The sequence below is a fragment of the Sprattus sprattus genome, assembly GCF_963457725.1.
Source record: "Sprattus sprattus genome assembly, chromosome: 4".
Classification (NCBI taxonomy): Eukaryota; Metazoa; Chordata; class Actinopteri; order Clupeiformes; family Clupeidae; genus Sprattus; species Sprattus sprattus.
This window is the reverse complement of record NC_137923.1, coordinates 24,688,673-24,712,151: the sequence shown is the minus strand read 5'-3', so window position 1 is coordinate 24,712,151 and position 23,479 is coordinate 24,688,673. Positions and strand designations below refer to the sequence as shown.

The window sequence follows — 23,479 nt, the reverse complement described above, 5'->3', positions numbered from 1 at the left end:
AAAGTCAGAGGGAAAAGCAGTAATTTATTAAAGCATCTTTGAAGAGTTTAATAAATGTTTGTTTTGCTTATTAGAGTTTAAGGACAAAATGGTGTATCTCATTGCTAGTATACGTAGGCTATAATCACAGACACAAAACAAGTCTGTTCGCAAACAAATCAATAAAAAATTTCCAAAGAAAAAACAAATGATTCAGATTAAAACAGATTGTACTGAAAACTGATTTTACAGAAATGCCAGCTTCAGATACAACTGCTATGTCGTCAACATAAAGTATTACTGTTGAAACCCATCTTTAGTAAGGGGACATCCCGTCCTTTCATACTGTATCAAAATAACTCTTAACTAAATGCTTTCAGGGAGCAATATTCATTACTTTCAGGATTGTATTGTACTTGCTAATGAGCTTCCTCTCTAAATTCTAATGACTACCACATTATTTTATTGTTTATTCAATCCGTTTTCCCCCTCCTGTGTTGACTTCCTGAGAGAGCACTGCAAGGCTCGGGGTATTGGAACTTGAGAAGTCCATTACAATATTGCATACTCCATTTTATCATTGTGTTCGCCCAGCCAATATTTCTCAACGGTGGCCCGTCATCGAGTCATTGCTCCAGGCCACAATTAGGACTATTGTGGTTAATAAACTCATGCTCTGAATACAAATGTACGATTAGATGAGACATATGCATTCCTCGGGCATATTTTATTCATGAGGACACTGACCTCTGCTGTGTGAGCGAGCGCTGATGGCTTCGCTGGACGATTGGTCCTAATGATAGGGGGTATACCTTTATGACTGTGGAGACGATGCCTTTGAAATATTGTTTATCTTTTTCATGCCCATATACAGAACTTCTTCTTAGCATTTCCTTGAAAAGCTAAATAAACAGAAATTAAATAGAGAAGCCGATCCAACCCATATGCACAAAAACCAAGCTTCTCTTGCAGTCAGTGAAGTACAGGACAAAAATATAATGGTTGCTATCACCGGCAGCTGGATATAAAGAGATTCATTTTTTTTAACATGTCCGTTTTTTTGGCTAGAGATGGGTGCATATGTAGGAACACCTCGACTGTACGAAAGAGCAGAGAATAATTAAGACGCTTTTTTCAACACAATTTAGCACAGTAAGACAAAATAGGCTTTGACTATTACTCATCACGAAGTGTGGTTATTCAAATACATGGTATTTGTTATGTTTCCATTTATTTTGAACAGATCGTTGACTGTTGGCCAGACTGACAGAGATATTTACGCCTACATAAGAACCACCACCCGCCTGCTGTGAGAGACTGTACATAGGCTAGGTGGATGGCCTTAGATGATGATGTTTCCTCCTCTGTAAGACTCAATGTTGGCCAGGCATGGAGCAGAGAAGATTCCCCTCCGGAGTTCTGAGGCACTTTGGTAGGGAACGGCTCTAACCTTATTTATCTGACTCCATTAATTGATAAAATCATCATATGCTCCCGCTGAGTTATTAGGGGGGCTGATGTGCTGTGACAGGACGCTACGTGGGCCACATGAATGATACGAGGCACTGACATAAATATGAAGCCAGAGAGCTTTCATGAGATAACTGTGCATGAAATATTGCTGCCATGAGACAAAGGGAGGAGGGAAGAGATGAGACCGAAATAGAACAGGACGTGATGGGGGAACATAGAAAAGTAGTGAGTAAGCAGTTCTCCTGCAACCGCATATTGCTATTGACCAGCCAAAGTGAACACAGTACCCCTGCTAAGGTAATTTCTTTTGACAAATGGTCATCTTTATGTAAAATGGAAAGCTGCTAAATGGAGCCCCTGGGATTAGCTGGGGTCTCCTTTGCACCAGAGCGCAGTGTTGTATTGACACGCTGGTCAGGGGGGAAGTGCGTTACTGTGATTAGTGTCACTGGCCCCACGTAGAAACCCATTAGGTGGCCATGTGGTGGAGGCCGGAGTAGAGTCATCACGCCGTTGGAAAATACATGTGTAATTTCACAGTGCAGGCAAGAACCCTCTTACCCCTATCCTCACTTACAAGGGGAAATAGAGACAATCAACACAAACCATTGGCCTCCACATGTGTTTAAAATTACACAAATATTCACTCAAATTGTATTTTCTGAGGTATTGTCTTTGGCTAGACTCTGACTCTTGAATTGGCTACCAGTAACACACACTCACAGATGTTCGCAGGAGCACAGAGAGTTTTAGTATTTCTCAGAGGTTGGGTGCATGTCGTTCATATTAGAGGGGCATCGCTTTGCCACGTGAGAGTTGAATGGTGTTCATCTCAGACCCTGACTAGACCAGACACTGAAGAGACAGCTCTTATTGGGTGACATCATTACACACAGTGCATCCAGAACCTGGTGTGATGTGTTCAGAATTCAGCAGATTTCAGAATAATGCTTTAAACACAGACCGCATAACACTACACAATCACTAACGTCCAAGGAAATATGCATCATCTGCGCAGCCAGACTGGGCTTGGTAGGTATTGATCATTGAGCTTTAATGGCCTTGCGGTCAGGGCCTCTATTTTGACCTCTAATTCATGTTCTGCTCTCCTCTGTGATGAGAAATATGTGTGGTCTGCAGAGACACACCTTAAGTACAGACATGATGGATCCACGGCCTCGTGCCTGATTAATGCCTTTTGGGTCCCATGCTCAATATTCACCTGCCACTCTCACCCCAGAGACAGTACAGGCCACGATATTCACAATGCTTTTTTGTGCTCTTGCTTGGACAAACAAAGCCATCAACATTACAATGTATTGTGAGACAGAATAATTCTGTTGGCATTTTGTCATTTCAACAAGAGGAGTTGTCCAGCTGTACATATTATGTTGTATGCTGTGCACCGCAACACAGGCACGTGCAGAGGGGGGGGGGGGGGGGCTTGAGCACCTGCCCCTTTTGCCCTTGATGCCCAAAGTGCCCTTTTGTCAGAGTGTTTTTTTATTATTATTATTATTATTATTATTATTTATTTTTAATTTGTGTGTGAAAAGTCCGTCTGTGCGGGCAAAAATAATAATACATTTAACGAAATGATAATAATTTAGATCTACCTTGGTCGGTCACATGATCCACAACGTGCCCTCTCTCTGCCCTGACGTGCCCTGCTGACCGACGCCTCGGATAAGTTTCTCTACAGCCCCCGTTTTCTAGGTAAGCCGAGTAGCCTTGTGATGCCAAATGTGCCATGATGACACGGGAATAACTCGGTGTAAAGTTTGCTATAGGGGCTTTTATGCCTCTCTCTTGTACGTCGCTTTGAACAAAAGCGTCTCCATGCAAATATGAGCCAAAAATAGTTGATTAACTCCCGTAAATAAACTTGTCAACGTATGAAGTTTGTATCGTTTAATATAGAGCGTGGTCTTTAAATCTGAGAGCATTTTCGTTCATTTCACGTCATGATTTAGTATTGGTTGGTGAATTTTGGTAACGTTATTTCATATCAATCAGAGAGAGAGGGCCAGATAGCGAGAGCGAGCAGAACGAGTGCGAGAACTTAAAATGAAACACAGGGAATTTCTGATAGCAACAGTGTATTTGAGTGCGACAACTTAAACTGAAACACGGCAATTTTGCAAGCAACAGTGTATTTGAGTGCAGACAATCCGTTTTGAGCAGGATCTCCCCCCCCCCCCCCCCCCTCTCTCCATCCGTCTCACTCCCTCTCTCACTATCTCCATCTCTCACTCCCTCCCTCTCTCTCCATCCATCTCACTCATTGGAAATTGTATGTTGAAATGGACCCACATTGACTATAAACATTGCACCCTTTTGACAACTTTCATACTCACAGTGAAACACAGCTGTCTACAGTACTTGCTGCCTGTACAATTAAAGTTTAAAGGCCTTGTTCCCATATAGTTCCCCTGCTCATTTAAAACCTAATGAGTATGCACCTGTTTTTTAAATGGATGTGTGTGTGTGTGTGTGTGTGTGTTGGCAGCTGTGGAGACACTGTAATGTGTCTGGGGGTATAAACCAACCCCTTGTGATAACACTGTCCTTTAGTGTGAAATGAACTCAGCGTCACACTGGTGGAAATGACCGTCACACCAGTGGACATAGGCTATAGAAAAGGCCTAGATAAATACATTTTTACAAATCCGTGCTACATGTGCCCCCTTTTTAACTTACAGCACCTGCCCCTCCAAAGGTCTCTGCACAGCCCTGCCGCAACACATCCTCAAATAACCCGGTTTTGCACATGTATGGATGTACAACTGCACATCCTGGTGCTAGATACCTACCTGCACATAAATAAATAGTATCCTCTCTCGTGGGTTCATTAACAAGAGTGGTTGTGCAAGTTAAAAAGGTGCAGAGACCCGCTTTCCATCCTATTAGTGAGATCAAGTGAAATTGCTACAAAGCCTGCTTCCATCACAAGGGACCCTCCCCCCCCCCCCCCCCCCCCATTTATACCAGAGAACATACACACTCACACCCACACAGGGAAGTACACACACACACACACACACACACACACACACACACACACACACACACACATAGACACACACACACACACACACACAAACTCATACATACCTGGGGCTCATACACACACAGCAATACTAATACACATTTATTCAGAAAAAGTTCTTGCGTACACACACACACACACACACACACACACACACACACACACACACACACACACACACAATCAAACATATACACACCTACATACATGAAACACACAAAGGAAAAGGCACTAATGACTCCCAGCTCTGTGGTTTCAATTGCTGTTGAATCACTCCAAAGGAAAAAGCTGAAGAGAAGGGGGAGAGACGTCTTCAAAGAGGGTCACAGGAAACCAGCTTGGAAGGGAAATCAAAGAGGCAGCGGAGAGGGAACAAGAAGAAACATCCAGAGTTGGAGTGGCCACAAATATGCAAGCTTGGCAATGCTCACTCCTTCGACTCAACACAACCCCACCTGCCCCCGCTATCACACAAACCTTTTCTTCAGCAATTGGGCAGCAAACACTGCTCCAACAACAGATGGTGAAGAGAAAAGAACACAAAAAAAGAAATAAACAAACAAACAAACAGAATAAAAACAATGTGGGATGTCATACAGTCAGCCCACTCTTTCTCAAGCGTCAGGCTTGGCAGAAGATGCTTCGAGTGCTAGCGCGCCGCTTGAAGCAATACACCCTCGCATAGGAGATTCTAATGCGAACCCCATGATGAGCCTTTCTGTTCACATCTCGCACAGCAGGATCTGTTCCTCAGCTGGTGCATGGACAATGTTTTCACCTCTCTTTCCCACAATGGTGCTGATGAATGTACCACAGGCTGTCGAAGCAATCAAGTCTTTTTAGGTTTTTAATAATTTTTCTTATCTTGGAGCTTTCACATAAAATAACAGACTTTACCCTGGGATTGAAGTAGTTTCAACCTATTTATAGTTCAAGATAAATTGTAGGTGGTGACATGGACGGCACCAGAGAGAGTATTATTAAAGCTTGTCAGACTTTATTACTCTGAGTAAGAGGGATGGCGACCGGTTACAGCACTCCTGGCTGCTGTGTTATATTTAGCTGGCACTATGGAGACATTTGCATTTAACGAAGGAAGTGAAAAGAGAGGTGAGGTGAGGGGGCTTGGGGTGGAGTCTTGTTGGGTGAGCGAGACGTACGGTTGGCTTTCTCCTAGAAAACTGGCACTGATGGACCAATCAGAGGTGTGATGAGTCAGTGTACATTGTGACACTGGGGGAAAAAAAAGCCTTAGCCACTTAGCCCATCTCAGACATAATGACGCAGTAACAGGCAGAGGTCATATTTAACTGCTTAATACAGTGTCCACATTTAACTGCTTCATACAGTCTTTTTATTTCAGTTTTTTTCACTCTTTCTCTTTCATTCTCTGTCCACACAGACAAAGACACACCCACAGACACACACCCCCCCCCACACACACACACACACACACACACACACACACACACACACACACACACACACACACACACACACACACACTCACACACACTCACACAGAAGAAACTCTCTGTTTGTGCCTTTCAGATGGCAGTCATGGCTGGATAAAGGGGGGGAACTCATTGGCCGTACTCCATCACCCTGGCAGCAGGAACGCGGCCACATCATTTCAGAGGTCTGAATTACTCACTGCCAACCCTTTCACTCTCACTCTTCCCTTTGGGAAAAAATGAAAGACCAGTCATTGAGCATCCACAAGGGAAAAAAAGGGTGCTGGTTAATGAGTTTGAATGGGAGAGCGTTAGCTTGGAACCCTCTGTTAACTGCGGGGTCAACCTGTCAGCGACCCTCACAAAGCCTGCGCTGAAAAGCGGCACCGCTGGCAGCTCGTATCATCACAAGTCACCATCCACGGCCAATTATGTCAGTGAGGCCACCAACGGCAGTCCACAGGCACTCAAAAAACTGAATGACTTTGAGATAACAGAAGCCTGGTCGAATAACACGATGACTTAAATAACACTCAACCATTTTCTTTTCTCTCTATATGCTCTTAGTATCTCCCTCGACTGTTGAATATTGCTCTTTCTCTTTTTCTCTCTCTCTCTCTCTCTGTTTAGCATGGCTGTGCTATTACATTTCACGTCTGCCAGCCAAAAGGCTCCTCCCGCGTCCCTCTGTGGCGTCTGGGCTGGAGGCCACTGACCTGTTTTTTTGCCCCCGCGCCGCCCCCCAGACAGACGGAGCGTCTCTGCCGGGGTATTCTTCATCATTAGCGGGGCGCGCTAGCTCAATATCATCATTCCCCCAGAGGACATGGGTGAGGGGAGCCGCACAAGGAGAGCAAACACGATCTATTCTCAGCCCATATAGCTTGGCAGCCCCAACTAGCCTCAGGTAATGAGAGCGTGCAGACAGAAACAAAGGCAAAGACTAAAAAGGTTAATTTAAGATTTTTTTTTTGTTTCGCTCTTCTTCTTTTTCATTTTCTTCAGCTCTCAGCTACTCTTTTGTCACTTCCTTCTTCCTGCATTGTTTCTCCCTTTCCTTTCTCCTCTCTCTCCTCTCTTCCTTAATCCCCCCCCCCCACCCAAGCACCCCCCCCACCCCCGAGTTGCCACGACACCCCTGGCAGTCATCGATTCCCTTGAGTGGTGAGAGGTGGAAATACAGTGTCAGCTTTAGAGGGGGAGCTTTGGACAGTTGGGAGGTGATGATGGGTTTCAGAGGGGCCTGGTTTGCAAACGGCTCACCGGGGAAACAGATCGCCATTGCGAGAGGACCAGACACTTGCAAAGAAGATCAGGAAGTGGGTCACAGGAAGAGAGACAGGGGGTCAACGTAGGCGTCATCTACAATCTATGGAACACAGAGGGTACAGTGAGGGCTCCAGATACTTACAAACAGAGACATCCAGACCAGGCCTTTACCTAGGACTAAGCTATGGTTGAAAGGTTTTTGGCTCAGGGTAAGGTTTTTGTTTTGTTTTGTTTATCTGTTCACCCTAGGTATGTGTTTTACATACTGTCCAGGGAGATGCAACACATTTATTAGAATTGTCAAACATGCTTCACTGTCACATGACAAGGATGACAGCAATGGTGCTTTTGTCCTCAATTTCGGAAGCTTTACCTGTGACTTTGGCAAGAAATCCTCAACCAGTGCCAGGTGAATCCTTCTCTCCGTTCTGGCCTCATTCTTATTTACCCACAGCACTTTGGCAAATGGATATCAGACTCACTCAGGATGTGCGTTTCAAACCGAGACAAAGGACGTCAGAGTATCTAGAGCAAGCTTCACGTTGCTGAAGGAATCCCCAATTACGAGTCCATCTGGCCACGTTGGAAGTCAGCCTCTGGGCAAACGTAGCCATTGAGGTGTGCTCTAACATGCAAACCTCATTTACGTCTGGGATTTCTACCAATAGAATTTCATATTGTATCTTCATAACCTAATAGATATCTCTTAAAGAAGATATCATTGGGTTTTGGTTTAGAGATACAAACCTCCTTAGACGGTGTTCAGACGGTTTCCTAATGAAAACGTTGAAATGAAAAGGTTTTCTGTTCCTGGGTCTGCTCATTCACTTGGGCTAACTCTGAATTTTCTTGAGATTTAAATTTAAATTTTAAACTTTAGAAGATCAGATAGGATTTGTAAGTGTCACGAGAACTCAGGGACAACTTCCCCTCACCCCTCTCCCTCACTAACACATACACACACAAATTCCCACACACAGCAGATTTGTCTGGCGTTCTTCCAGTGCATTGTCAGCTGAGGTGTTGCATGAGTTTAAGTGGATGGGCAGATGGGGCTACACACACACACACACACACACACACACCTTCACAGAGAGAGCATGATTCAGAGACCTGACGATGTGTGATGAAGAACAACTGTTAATGTCTTTTTTATGATACCTCTCTTGGTAATTAATCTATGCAATCATGTATAAGGACAGGGGGATAATTGGATTGGATATCCATTCATGTGCACGTACACACATGCCTACACACACACACACCTACGTATACATACACACACATACACAATCACACTTTTATAGTCATTTTAGCAGACACTTCTATCCAAAGCAACTTACAAGGATGTATATACATTTTACATCTACACTGATGGCACACCAGGAGCAATTAGGGGTTCAGTGTCTTGCTCAAGGACGCTTCGACAGTGAGGAAACGAACTAGCAACCTTCTGATTACTAAACGACTTATCTACATTCTGTACCACTGTCGCCCTGTAACACTGCTGCCTGTAACACTGCTGCCTCTCTGTGTGATTTCTTACTGCTGATAGTGAGTGATACTGGGACACAACGAACTTCAAAAGAAAGAAAGAAACATGGGGGTGTGTTGACGGTGTGTTTTTTTTCCTCCCTGTGACCATGCAGTAGTCATCACTGCCTGCCGTGGAAACATTATTTTCTAATCTGAAAAACGCACTGTTTGGCCTTGAACAGGAGACAGCCAGTGATGCTCGTTTGTGGTGGACAGAGAGATTGAGTGCCGAACAACTGGAATCCACAGGTTACGGATGGAGGTAGAATACAAAACCATGGCTGCTGACCAGAATGAGTCACCATGCTTGATCCTATGGAGGCAGATGCAATTGATGTTACAGTAATGCAAATGGCTGTTGACCTATTCATTAACCTTTAAGGTCAACAGCTTTTAGTGAGCTGATGTGTGTATGAAGGTTATCTCTGAAGTCTCCATCTCTGAGAATGGAGCAGCTCATTCATGGGTTAAATGCATATGCTGCTGACTTAAAAAAAATATTGGAAATGGTGTTCATATTCACACAAATGCCTGCAGCCTGGCATTATAATCACAGCTTCTCAAGTAATAGTTGATTTTCTTGGTAACACGGTAATCAGCGAAGCTGCAATACATGTTACATTAGCCTGGGAAATATACCATATTCTATACAGTGCAATAGAGTCAAAACATTATATGTCACACATATGTGTGTGAACACCTTATGTAAACACAGACACATACACCCAAACATATTTTATAACTACACAAACACCTATACTTTCACACACACACACACACACAAACACACACACACACACACACACACACACACACACACACACACACACACACACACACACACACCTACACCAACACCTACACACACACGCACGCACGAACACACTCACGCACACATACACATACACACAAAGCGCAAAGCACAGCCATACTGTATACAAGCAAGAGATGCTTCAAGACCTTTCAGTATTCTTGACACACTCCTGAGAGGAATAGACACAGCGCCATCTGGTGGTCATTCCAATTCCCTGAGACACTCTTCTGACCTTTGAACCCTTATGTCATCGCCTTCCTAAAGTAATTTTTTCAGGTTTTCAGAAAATTCAAAAAACTTAAACAAAAATATAATATAATATATAATATATAATATAATATAATATTTCACTCAAAAAGGATATGATAAAAGATGACTTTTGACACAATAATAACATTGTACTGCATGTCAATTATGTAACACATGCGTTTGTGAATTAAGCAATGTTAAACCTTCATCTCTGGCAACAAAAAATGCTTGTAAAATGTCCTAATGGAACGAGATCCACAAAAGGTACATATAATCCTCATAGAGAAATACAAATATAGAAATCTCATTCAAATTTCTGTTTCAGGAAAAGGTTTCTCAAGTCTTACCTGAATAGATAGCTTAGAATCCAGGTGTGTAGCACAGGGATGTCCCTTTCTGATGGCTGAATGGGCTTTCAACTCCATCTAATTTCTTTTTAGGCCCAGCTGGCCATCTGAGACTGCTTTTCTCAGACAATGTGACTCACACGAAAGCAACACAGAAATCCTTTCAGACTGACCCTGTGTAGTCCAAAGGCTAGGCTAACTAATGGAGGCGAACAGCATCACTCAGCCAGAAAAATAGAGGTATGTCTTTAAAGTGCTTCTTTTGTTGATTCCCCCCCTTCTCTCTCTACCTCTCTCTAGAAATTATATGATAAAGCTTGGCAGAAAAGTGAAATTTAATTTACAACTTTTTGTTTAATAATATCTCTGGGACCCTGTGGATGCTGAAAAACACAAGCAGAGAGATCGCAGCATGAGGCCCAATAACTAAACACATTAACACATGATCTGTTGTTGATGATATCAACAACAAAATACACCCACATCACTGCATTTATGTGATGTATGTAAAAGAAAAATTTAGTTTTGATAGCTGATGGATAAAAGCCAAATGCCCACCAAATGTTTATGTAAGCATGTTTTATTTGAACTGCATTGGTCATTACCACACTGGAATAACAACTATTGCTTCATGTCAAACATAACCAGGCAACATTACACTATGCCTGCCCTCATCATGAAATAACACCTCAGGATTGAATGCCTTACATCGCTTGTGTTTATACTGTTAAGATGCAAGCTGATTGCTCTCTCTCTTTCTCTCTTCCCCTCTCTCTCTCTCTCTCTTTCTGTCCCTCTCTCTCTCTGAAATGTAATGAACTTTATGAAACTGCACTGCACGGTGAGAATTCCATTACACAGTTCATTATGCAAATATAGCAGCAGTAAATATAATTTCCTAATGTGTCGCTAATCTCTTTTATGGTGATGAAATATATTATGGGACATTAATAGTAAAAAATCCCCATAGCATTTAAGTTCATGTCACCGGATTGAAAGGAGCGCAGAGAAGACTCTGGTAAGTCTGTGAATACAGATGGGCCCTCCAAGGCCTCTCCAGGTCTGTCAATGTTGCCATTAAAAGGACCATAGGAACTTGGATGAATAAATCAAGTTCATGTGTTTGTTGACTCGACATGTATGCTAATATGTTTCAAAGGCCACATAAGGCTGTCAACAAATGGTGACATTCTCTGGCTTGGTAGGCCTAACTTTGACATGAAAGTTAGGCGGTACTTCAGACACAGACACAGCCACAGAGCCCTCCAGAGGTTAAGCCATCATACCATATTTTAGTAAAGGAGTCTTTTTTTCACACACTCTAATGAAGACCGCATAGTCAGGGTTAATTGCTTGCTATCAAGTAATTGAAAAAAATTAAGGCATCAAATTCACCCCTGGTGTAAATAAATATGAAAGGGAATAAAATAGCTTTTCATTATGCGTTTGAAGATGGCTGTTTGTTCTTTCTGCTGCTGCACTAAGGGACTTCTATTCTTTCATCAACGAACGTGTTAATTAATTGTGACACAAAGGCACTTTCACTTGTTTGTTAATTTAATTAGGCACTGACATGACCGGATGTGTCTCCCCGTACTTCTTTAATGTTCCTCAGAGAATGAATGGTATGTAAGCGTCAGGCAGTTAATTTAGCAGATCATTTAGAGTTTCAAGAGTTGAGAGAGAGAGTGGCCATAGATAATGATAACACAGTGTTAAATGGAGACTCAGAAGAGAGCTGCAATTACCAGGTATGATGTTAGGAGAGGTGGGAAGCATGGAGAGAGAGAGAGAGAGAGAGAGAGAGAGAGAGAGAGAGAGAGAGAGAGAGAGAGAGAGAGAGAGAGAGAGAGAGAGAGAGAGAGAGAGAGAGAGAGTTGACTGGGAAACAGTCTGGCAGACAGATAGACAGACATATAGCCAGAAACATATACCAACAGGCAGGTCCATTTCTAGTGTTGGGACTCTTGGTGCTCTGAACCAGAATTATGCAAAAAAGCTGGTAGCAATAGAACTACCATGAGAGCTGCCTGAAGAGACCAGCGGAACTCCTGGATGGTCAGCCAGCATAGATTAATACCCACTGGCTTTTTTCCAAAACACAATGCACAACAGCTGCCTGTTATTGAATTATACATGCCAACAGGTGTTCAACACGGGCAGATGCGTAACATTGCCACTGACGATGATAATCTGTGAGTTAAAGTGTGAAATCATCTGTTTAAAGAGGAGACAGGTTCTCCCCTGCAGTGATCAATGATGGGAATGTCCAGAGGCAAATGGGGTGATAATGAAGCAGTCAACAAACACTGACCAGCCACGTTAGACATAGCAGTGCTTTATGTGAAGTAATGAGGAGCAAATGAATTGGCAAGGAAATTAGTATCATAAGGACTGCATTGAGAATGGATGTGTTTAATCTCTACCAGATTGTCCTGGAGTGGAGTTCTTGCTCTAAGCAATAGGGGGAGCTAAAGTACACAGAGGCAGGAAAAAAGGCACAGATCCAAGAGTAGGAGGCACATGGATTGTATTGTGGCAAACAAATAAATAGCCTAAAAGGTAGGCATGTACAGTTGGAAAGGTCTCAGTATTTATATTTTTCAAGCTTTTTGTACACTCTTGCTCTTTGTTGACGAACAGACAAATGGGCAATAGTTGGACACTGAAATAATGAAAAAAAACATCCAGTAGGTTTATGGTGTGTTTGTTTACTTCCACCACTTCTCTGCTAGCAGTCAGAATACAGGCATTGCTAGCACACAGAGATCAAACACATCTTAATACAAACACTGTTTCTCATCCTTTCATGGAGCAACACTCTTATTTATAAATATTTTTGTTTATATACACTCCCATACACACACAAAAGTAACACTTCTTTGATGACATGCAGAACAATATAAAAATAGACATTTGTTTGCTGTAATATATACAAACATACATATACATATATAAATATTGTGTAAAAAAATGTATTGTTAAAATACAATCACAATGTGTACACTTAATACCAAAATAAAGAAAAAAATATAAGAAACAAAGCCGATTTCAAGTAACTAGTACTTACACACACGTTCACAATATCAATGCCACAGAATGTCTGATACAGTGCTTTATTCTCTCTGAGTTCATCACCCTCGGATCAAATGAAAGAGGCGCGGTGGGAAACAGAAAGATGAGGGGGGGCGATGTCACATTAAACAGGTTTGTTTTGTTTTTGGATTGGGAGTCGTCTAGCTCTGACGAACATCGACCAAGAGTTTGTTGATTTCGGCAACGAGCTCGCCGGCGTTCATGGTGACCTCATGGCGACTGTCACTGCGTTTACCTTGCAGGTGCCCGAGCATGCTGTCCAGCTCGTCCTCCTCGTAGTTCTCTGGGATCTCCTCCATAGCTGGCAGCCATTTCAGGTGCGTCTGGGTGGTGGCCGTCACGTGATTGGTTGGCCCGTGTGCCGGGGTCGCCACGTGATTGGCTGACGTGTTGCTTGGGTTCTGGAAGTGCGTGTTGGCAGCCCAGGCAGCCACACCCTGCGGGTACGTGGAAGAGGAGGATGACGACTTGCCAGGGAGGAAGCCCCGGTGGTTCTCCATGGCAATAGTGCGTTTAGCCATCTCGTTGCACTCGCCGTACGTGTCGAGGGATGGAGGCAGGAGGCGCTGGAACACGCTGCTCATCTCTGAGAGGAGAGAGCCTCCCATCCCACAGTCCTCCTCGGACTCCTTGCCAAAGGTGGAAAAGCTCTTCTTGCGATCACCAGTGGAGTCAACAGACTGCTGGTCGTCCTCCACCAGGGCTTCCTGCGAGGACTCCTCCCCTGGGATGTACATGTTGGTGCGGTAGTCAGAGGAGGTAGAGGCTGGGGATGGGACGGAGGGCATCCAACACTGATCGGAATGGCCCAGAATGCGACACTCTTCAGTGCACAATCTCATTGCTGCAGAGGACAGAGACACACAAAGGTTATTAGGGTGTTCAGTCAAAGATTCAACAGAGACACTGGATCAGGCAGGACAGAAAACTAGGAGAGAAGAGCAGAGGAGAGCAGAGAAGAGAAGGGAAGAAAAAAAGAGAGAGAAGATAAGAAAATAAGGAAAGGCTAGAACTGAACAGACTAGAACACAGAGAGCAATGGAAAGAAGTACAGAGACGAGCCTGACGAGACTGAAACTGAATGACTGGCTGGCATATAAGTGGTTAAACGGCATCAATCAATGCTGTGCTCTTGTTCTCTGACTCTCCATAAAGCAAGAGCAACTGAGGGAGCTGGCTAGCATAGGAGGCCTCCAGGGGGGAACAACATCATTCTGAAAGCAATTACTGTGAATTTTCTTCAGTTCAGACTTGAAAGCACTGAGCTGTCACTCACTGAGCCCAAACTGAAAAGGCATACAGATGAGTGACAAAAGTCTCTCTCCCAGGCTCTGTATCTCCTTGCCTATTGAGGGTGTGGGTGGAGGTTTTACAATCAAAAATAATAATGTGGGTTGCTGATTACTGATCAGAATAACCTAGAGTAACTGGTCTGGCTCCCTGTGGTTAGATGGCAATGGTTCATAAGCTACAACTACACGGAGCCAGCGACCTCGGACCATCAGTGAAAGGGACACTTGGCCCCTGCATGCTCGTCTCACCTGGGTGGAGTTGCTGATGGGCATCCATGTGAAAGAGGTCACTGAATCCTTCGCCGAGGAGACGGTCAATCGGAGACTCCCGACCCATGTCACAGTCACTGTCCCCCGCATCGCTGTCCCCCCTCCCACTGTCCTTAAGGCTGAACTTATCCATGTCTTGGAGGCCATACCTGACAACAAGATAAATGTAGGGGACAGATGTAAGACCAGTTGTACTCCAGACCATGTCATTCAACTATATTCTTAAATAAAAATCAGCATTGAACATTTTTTTTGCAATGTAAAAGCTCTTTTTGTATCAGACACTGAGCTGAACATCCTTTGAATACAACAACTAGGGCACAACAAGAGAAAATACAATTGACCATTTTTTATGACTGTGAATGAGAGTACAGCATACTGAAATGCAATAACAGAAACATGTCTTTGCAATAATGAAATGATTTTCAACACTGCTGTGATTTTTCAACAGAAAAATGAGACAAAATAAAGCACAACAGCAAGCTATGACCTCATGTGATGAGCTGTCCAATGGCATTGCAACAAACTCGGGTGACCAAGGCAACAGAGAATTTCTCTCCCTGTGCGACTGAGGCACATTTTGAACTGGAAGAGTCCTGCTAAATGAACTGTTGTCTTAACCAAATTCAGATGAAATTTCACGTCGTAGTTACCTGTAGTTCCTTGAGTACTTATTTCCTCGGAAACTTGGTCTTGGTTGGTAGTGGCCCTGATGGAGCATTGACAGAAGCTGTGAGACTTGCTATATTCAAAATAAATGACACAAATAAAAAAAAAATGAATACTGATGAAGAACACCACAGACAAACAATGAATGACAATGAGGTGATGCGACTGTTGACAGACACATGCAATGAAAACAAATTGCAGGCAATCACATGCATGTCAAACATCTAGACATGAATATATGGGCTGATGAATAAAGAACAAGGCAGGAGGATGAAAACAATGAGAATATGGTACAAACTACAACTACATTTCTCACTACATCCATGGTCTCTACTCACTGTATCAACCATGGTTAATGGGTAGACTATTGAGAAGCTTGTGTGTATGAGTGTGTGGAAATGTAGTGTGTGCCCATGTGTGTGTATTTGTGTGCGTGTGCATGTGTGTGTGTCCACGTGAGTGTAAATATGTATGTGTGTGTGTGTGTGTGTGCGCACGTGTGTATACGTATGTCTGTGTATGTGTCAGCTTGTGTTTGTGTAAAAAAAATTGCTCTTACCTCCACAGGTTGGGTAGCATGGGCCAGTTCCAAGGCAAAGCTCTCTGGGATGTGATTGGATGAAATGGTAACCAGGCTGTTGAGCGACTGGCGGCTATGGTGGCTCTGCCGACTGCTCATTTGTGCCCTCTCTGCCACGGGCGAATCTGCCGGAGAGCGGTGGTGTGCCCGGATGGGTAAGGTTCCATTAACTGTGGGCACAAGAGTGATGTCGCCTTTATGGATTTGCCTGGCAGGCTTCTTGGGGTGATGCTGGTAGGTGGACTCTGCCACCCGGCAGTTGTAGGAATGAGTGTCTTTCTTCTCACGGCCACAGCGGACCGCAAAGGCCACCATGATGGTGAGGAGCATAGCACAGATGGCCGCTAGAGAGATGATGATGATCAGGGACACGTCAAGGGAGGCCTCTCCCCCGTCAGCTGTGTGCGTGTGAATGGAGCTGTCCATGTTTTCGTAGATGGTGAACTTCAGCACAGCTCTGGCGGTCAGTGGCTCTGCCCCCTTATCCTGAACCAGAGCTGTAACCTCCATGTGGTCCACAGGTATCTGCTCCACGCTGATGTTGGCACGGATCTCACACGTGTTGCCCTCCATGGTGAGGTAGCCGGCCTCGTTGCCAGCAACAATGATGCAGGTGAGCTCGCCGTTGGCTCCAGCGTCCTTGTCCGTGGCCCGGATGGTGGTCAGCACCTGGCCCGCAGCAGTGTAGCGGGAGACAGGCACATCGGCTGTGTGGTTCCATAGCTGGGGGGAGACGATGAAGGGCGGGTTGTCGTTCTCGTCCAACAGTGTCAGCACCATGGTTACGTTACTGCTCAGGCCTGGGTTTCCAGCGTCCTGGGCTTGGATGGTGAAGACAACTCGGCTCACGTCCTCACGGTCAAATGAGCGGAGTGCATAAACAGCACCATTGGATGGATCCACGGTCACGTAGGTGGAGACAGAACTGCCCTCAACCATGCTCTCCAGAATGTTGTAGCTCACCTGGCCATTGAGACCCTGGTCAGGGTCCACGGCCACCACAGATGTGAGGTATGCCCCTGGCGGATTGTTTTCTGGCTTGAAGACCTCGTAGAGGCTCTTCTCGAACTGTGGTGCGTTGTCATTCTCGTCCAGGACCTGCACTGTGAAATGCTTGATGGTTGACTGGCTGGGTGAACCACGGTCCTCTGCGATCACGGTGAGGCTGTACTCTGACCTCTTCTCCCTGTCCAGAGCGATGTCAGTCAGAATCATGTAGTTTTTCTCATAGGTCTCCTGAAGCCTGAAGTGTCCTTGTCCATGAAGCCTACATGTCACCTCTCCATTCAACCCGGTGTCCTTGTCATCCACTCTCACCAGGGCAACAAAAGTGTCCACAGACGCACCTTCAGATATGTATGCCACTTCCTCATTTCCTGGTGACATTAAATTGATGCTGATCTCTGGCTTGTTGTCGTTCACATCTACAACTTTGATGATGACCTTACAGTGTGCTGGCATTGAATTGGGGCCAAGGTCTTGTGCTTGTATATCAATATCAAATGAGTTGGTGGTCTCATAGTCAATTTTTTTAATCACAGTCAGTTCCCCACTGTCTGAGTTAATTTTAAATGCCTCCTGAATTTTCGGGGAAACGTGAGTACTGAAAGAATAGACTATTTTTCCATTGGTGCCCTCGTCAGGGTCTGTGGCGTTCAGATCAATTATCATGGACCCCAGAGGTGAATTTTCCAATAAATTAATCACATAAGATGGCTTCTCAAAGACAGGGTTGTTGTCGTTTGAGTCGGCAATGTTGATTTTGAGGAGCGTTGAGCCAGATTTGGGGGGAACGCCCTTATCCGAGGCTATTAATTGAAGTTCATAGCTTGACCGTGTCTCTCTGTCCAATTCCCTAAGCACAACGAGCTCCGCATATTTGGCACCGTCAGTTCGTGTGAGGATATCAATCATGAAAAAGTCCGTCGCTGGGGTCAGAGAGTATGTGTTAAGAGAGTTATCTCCGACATCAGGGTCCGTTGCGCTGTCCAAGGGAATCCGTGCGCCTACAGCCGCACTTTCAGAAATCTCTATAGGAATTACTGACCGCGAGAACTGAGGAGCGTTGTCATTGATGTCAAGTATTTGTACTTCGACGTGGAACAACTGCAAATGTTCCGTAGGGAGGGTCAACACATCAAATTCGATAGAACAGTTCACATTTTTCTCGCACAGTTTTTCTCTGTCTATCTTTGACCTGATGCTGATTTCGCCGTCTTGTTCGCGCACAGATAGTAGGGGTGTGCTCCCTCTTTGCATTGCCTTGAAACGCAAAGCTACCGAGCTGGGAAGTTTCGATAAAACATCAGCTACATCCTCTTTTAGTCGTGCAATAACAGTTCCAACCTTTTGTTCTTCGTAAACCTGATACTTAAGTGTCTTACCAGTAACATGTTGGGCCAGTGTCATCACCACAAGAAGTTTCAATGTTCTTATAAAAATAAACGCGCAGTTCCTGTTGATATCCATGTTTGTAGTCCTTCTCCTTTACGTTCAGGGAACTTAAATCGAGAGGAAAAAAATGTTTTTCAAGACCAAATTGCTTCGTTGTGCCTAAAGTTATCGGTTAAAAAGCATTCTCAAAGAGATTATCACACTGTTTGCTTAAAAACGCAGGAGATGCACACTGAAATCTGTTGAAAATGTGACCAAACCCCCAATATCTTCTCTGTTCGCCGGAGAGAAATCTGTTGCACGCATCCACTTAAGCAGAGCGCGGGTTCTGGTTAGTATGTGTGTATGTGCGCTCGTTGCCGTGTCTCCCGCTGTCTGGGTTGCCACTTCAGACTGACTGCCCCAAATAGCCCAGCTCTTAGGGGAGAAAAAAACTGCGTCTCAGCTCTGCTCCGTGAGGACAAAACGCTTCCTAAATCAAGTACTGCCCCTCAACCCTCCCTGTCGGTGACCATTGAACAGAAACCGGCTATAGATCCATATTAAAGCGACAGGGGGGGTAGGAGGGGGGAGAGAAACCCCGCCCTTTCGGATTCACTCTCTCCCCTCCTGCCCCCCCTCCTCCTCAAAAATGAGGCAAGACAAAATAACTCAAGACAAACTTTCACCATCGACGTTTCGTTGGATATTTAATTATGCACCACGGACAAAAAAATGTATTTAATGGTTTGGTAGAATTGAGCAGTGGTGCAACAGATATGCACTCTCACCAAAGTTTTGATATGCGGTGTCGACTTCAAGTTCAAATCACTTTGATGGAATTAGGCTCGATCACTTGCTCCAATTCAATATTTCTGACAGTATTAAAAAGATTGACGAGATTGGGCATTATTTATATTCTATACTTATTGCACCCTTTCACTCTCATAAATTAGCTATATTTTAAGGATGAGGATATGTTCTCATGCGTACCTCGTCTTTCAGCGCTCCAATCATAAGCTTGGTGGTGAAAAGACTTCGCTTTAATGAATGGGTTTAAGACTGAGTCACGCCGGTGGACATTTTTGTCCCCGTGAATAATTACAGTTTACAAAGCTCTCAACCCATGTCGAATAGCAGATCCGTTCCAAAAAATAATAACCGTGTGAGCTTGTCAAGGTGAACGTGCGCAACTGGGACTTTGCAATACCATTGCCATCTGGCGAGGGTCGCTGGCACCGAACCTCGGTCATTGCGCCCATTCAGCCTTGCACAAACTCCTATTCAAAATACTAAGAGCAAAATTAGTCTCCTTTACACAGCGAAGCAAATCCTATTGCGTTAGCTCACGTTTTGCTCCCTCAGGAAGGACGATCAAAGATTATAAGCACACATCTCGGAAAGCCTTTTCAAAAGCACCAACAGATGTATTAACTGTAGATGGCATGGCGCTTTACCAGTTTATTAAACACGTAGGCTTTGTTTGTGCACGGGTGCATGGAGGCACCAGATCTTATTATTATTGTTATTATTATTATTAAATACCTTATTGCTCTAGTTCTGACCAGGAGGCCCTGAAGTCCAACTGCTTTAAGAAAAATGACTAGCGTTTTGTTTAGAATAGTTATTAAGAAAAAGGGGTCCCTAAATGTGGGTGTATGTGCCCTTGGAATACTAAGGCAAGGGTCGCCTTATGCGGTTCTTTTGTTTGTTCATTTATTCTTTTCATACTAGCTATGTTTGTAAAACGTTTGCATTTCTTTGCCAAACGCATAGACTCAATTGTTTAACCTAGTTTGATACGGATGGGTGCTGGCTTTGGCGCGGTAGGCACAGAGAGCGGTAATGCAATTATCCTAGCGCGGGACGAAGCGCTAATCACATTGGCAGAACAAAGACGTCAAAGTCCGCCTGAATTTCTACACATTTCAGGGGCGCTGGAATGCCCCCTCCCTTTAGTCCAGAAAAAAAGATATGGAGACGCTAAGTAAAAGCAGATGCAAGCTTAATACATTTAGGCATGGTCTCTTATCAAAAGAAATCCCCTATGCTGTTTTAAAGTCTTACTTCTTCAAACGTGTGAACAAATGCACTAATTATGCAAATGGTTTAGTCAAGGAGGGCAGTCGACTTAAAATGCATTCTGAAAGATGGAGCTATCTTCTTCTTTGCAAAATATTTACTATTTTCAGAAAGATCTTCTCACAGCTTAGGAAGAAGTAGGATATATGTTGATGGATTGGTGGATAAATACACTCAATGCACACAGACTGGCAGAACACATGGATACTCAAGATAAATAAGTAGCCTATCTTGGTGTAAGCTACAACTTTATAACACATCATCATCGTCAAGTTGAATAAAAGCCAGGCCCATCATTGCTGAGGCTCATCCCTCCTTCAACAATAAAGTCAGCGCATGAATTTAAGGCAGTCATTGATATGCTGCCCTTTGCTCACTCCAGACAATAGACGTAGCAGGTGGGGGCACAATTGAAATGAGGTTCAGCTCAAGCTGCGGGGGTGAAGTTTTCTCCTCCTCCTCCCCTTTTTCAGCGGAATGCGCCAAGCGGCTCGACCTACAGCCACCGTTGTAAAGGCACGCGAGCATCTGTCGCCTCGTCTGCCTGATTATCCTTCATTCAATTACCTGACCGGTAGAACTTTTTTGGACGGCCTGGTCTTTTCAATGAACGCTGTTCTTGTAGGCCTCCAACAAAGCTCATTGTTATTCATCCACCGAACTCTCGCTTTCACCAGCATTGGCGTTTTTTTATGGTTTTATGAGATGTTAGAGCCAATCGCGCCCCATGATAACAGACTTGTTCTCTCGGGTGATGCATGCAGTGCGCACACTTACGATGAGCATATTGAGATTTGTGTCGACTTAAAGGCGACAAATTTATTGCAGCGCTATGAAAGACTCTTTGTGCTTTTGCGGCTATGCAAGATGGGTAACGGGCGCACAGGGTATCAGTGTGGTCTAGCACAACATTGTAGCCTATTCGGTGCTGCTGAAATGGGAATCTACCTCCAGCTTCACGGAGAGCCTCAATATAACATCATCGCAATTACACGACATCCCATTGAAAATGTTAACCTATATTAGACTCTATTGTAGTGTTTGTGTCAACTGTCTCTTCTGTTTTGGAATCAAGGCTAAAATTACAAGGGCTTGTGGCTCTGTTTTTTGCAATGTTACTAGCCTAACCACATTCATACATAAATCTAGCCCTTGGCAATTTTTGTGAAGTTGATGCTCCTATCACATTGTATATATCAAATTGCATGTCATGTGTATGCGTCATGTGTAATTCAGTGCTAATTCCACAGCTCTGTGTGCTGTATCCCAGTTTTTCTTAATTATGGATGCATATTAAGATGTGTTACTCTCTTTTCCCTGCCCCCATCTGTGCCCCCTAGATCCTGCAACCCCCCCATCTCTGAGGTGGCTTTCTGTGTCAGGCTCTGAATCAACAGAGCCTAGTGCCATCTCGGCAGCCTTCCCGTGTGCCCAGGCTATGACTCAAACACAAACATGTCCCACTTCCAGCACAGGAACGCTCAGACGAGACAAATCAGCCTGACATTGACAGTCGCTGAGGTGGCTTGTTTGTTTTTGTGCAGCAAACTGCAAGGCTTCAAGAAGAACAGAGGGGACAGTAAATGAACAACTCCTCATGTCACCCGCTGCTTCTTAAACTTGACACTGCCTTCTTCATTTTTTCTCTCTCTCCTCACCTATTTCTTTATTTGTCTGTTCCTTTCACAGTCACTGTTTCTTAATCCTACTCCATGCCTCTGTTTTTTTTCTCTTTCTCTCATTCTCTCTCTCTCTCTCTCTCTCTCTCTCTCTCTCTCTCTCTCTCTCACTCTCTCCCACTATGTTAGATTCACAGGAAGTCACCTTGAACAAAGCAAATAAACAAGGCAAGTAATTTTACAAGGCAGTGGGAAATGCTGTTCTCTGTGAGGCACTATTAAGCCTGGGCTGCCATGCCGCTGATTTGTCCAGCCACTCCGGATATGTGTCCCTACATAGTGTGATTGACACCTAATTTGCCTGAGAGAGATTACTGAAGAAGCATGAGACTATTTGAAAATTGGAATTTGTCGAAAGAGGTCATGCCATGATGTTTTTCATTAAGACAATGGGGGTGCCAGCACAGCCTTACTCAACAAGTCAGGGGAGCCTATTTATTTTAAAAGCGCTGTTTTAAGAGAACGGGTTAGAGCATGGAAAAATAAATAAGGAGAGGACTAGTTTACTTAGTCAGTCATCAGGTGTTTCGTATTACTTAATGGACACCTAAAAGGACTGGCATAGGAAACATGATCTCACTCACATATGCACACAAACCTCACGTGAGTAAATCATTAACAGAACACAGTCGTTAGTCCTTTCAATGCTTGGGCTGCATTAAACAATGCAACTTTCACTCCATGCTTCCGTCTCCTTCAACAGGCATTGATTACACACGTGTGTGTTTGGAGGGAGGCATGACTTAAAACAACACCACATGCTGGCTCCAGGCATTTGGGCCAACACACTGGAAATTATGAAGCCCTCCAGCGTCCCACAGCCAGATGCTGGATATTTAGGGGTCCCTCGATGCACTGCTTTCTGGTGGGGGTTCATCTGGGAGCCAGGGATTTATGGAGCTCCATGCCAGCTGCAGAGCAGAGCTGGTACCCTGGTGCTTCACAGGAGTGCGGCTGTGGCCTCACATGTTTCTGATTTACCAGCATGTACAGTGTATATGTAGTGTGTGTGTGTGTGTGTGTGTGTGTGTGTGTGTGTGTGTGTGTGTGTGTGTGTGTGTGTTTGTGTAGCTAGACATGGTCTCCAGGTTGTTTGTGGCTGTGGTAGTATATAAAAGAAAGAGTCTTTGTTGAAGAGTAAAGTCCTTTGTGTAGTGGCGACTGGTGCATAGACACTGCTGGAGCATAGCTAATCCTCCAGTCACCAGCATGGCTGATAGTAAATATAAGAACAGGAGAACATTGAAGCAAAAATAAGAAAGGGAGAT

General features: G+C 44.2%; 1 protein-coding gene across 2 annotated transcripts; it reads right to left on the bottom strand.

Annotated features, from left to right (window-relative positions):
* Positions 1 to 12,712: 12,712 nt before the first annotated feature.
* On the bottom strand, positions 12,713 to 18,876 carry pcdh18a (protocadherin 18a). Of its 2 annotated transcripts, none has more exons than XM_080837808.1 (4): positions 16,057 to 18,876; positions 15,482 to 15,570; positions 14,808 to 14,977; positions 12,713 to 14,110 (listed from the first exon to the last, which is right to left on the bottom strand). In XM_080837808.1, exons 1-4 carry the CDS (start codon positions 18,544 to 18,546, stop codon positions 13,407 to 13,409), a joined length of 3,453 nt encoding a protein of 1,150 aa, XP_080693934.1. In that variant the 5' UTR covers positions 18,547 to 18,876; the 3' UTR covers positions 12,713 to 13,406. The 2 variants fall into 2 exon arrangements, with proteins under 2 accessions (XP_080693934.1, XP_080693935.1); XM_080837809.1 differs by having other exon boundaries at positions 15,482 to 15,537.
* Between the last annotated feature and the right edge of the window lie 4,603 nt (positions 18,877 to 23,479).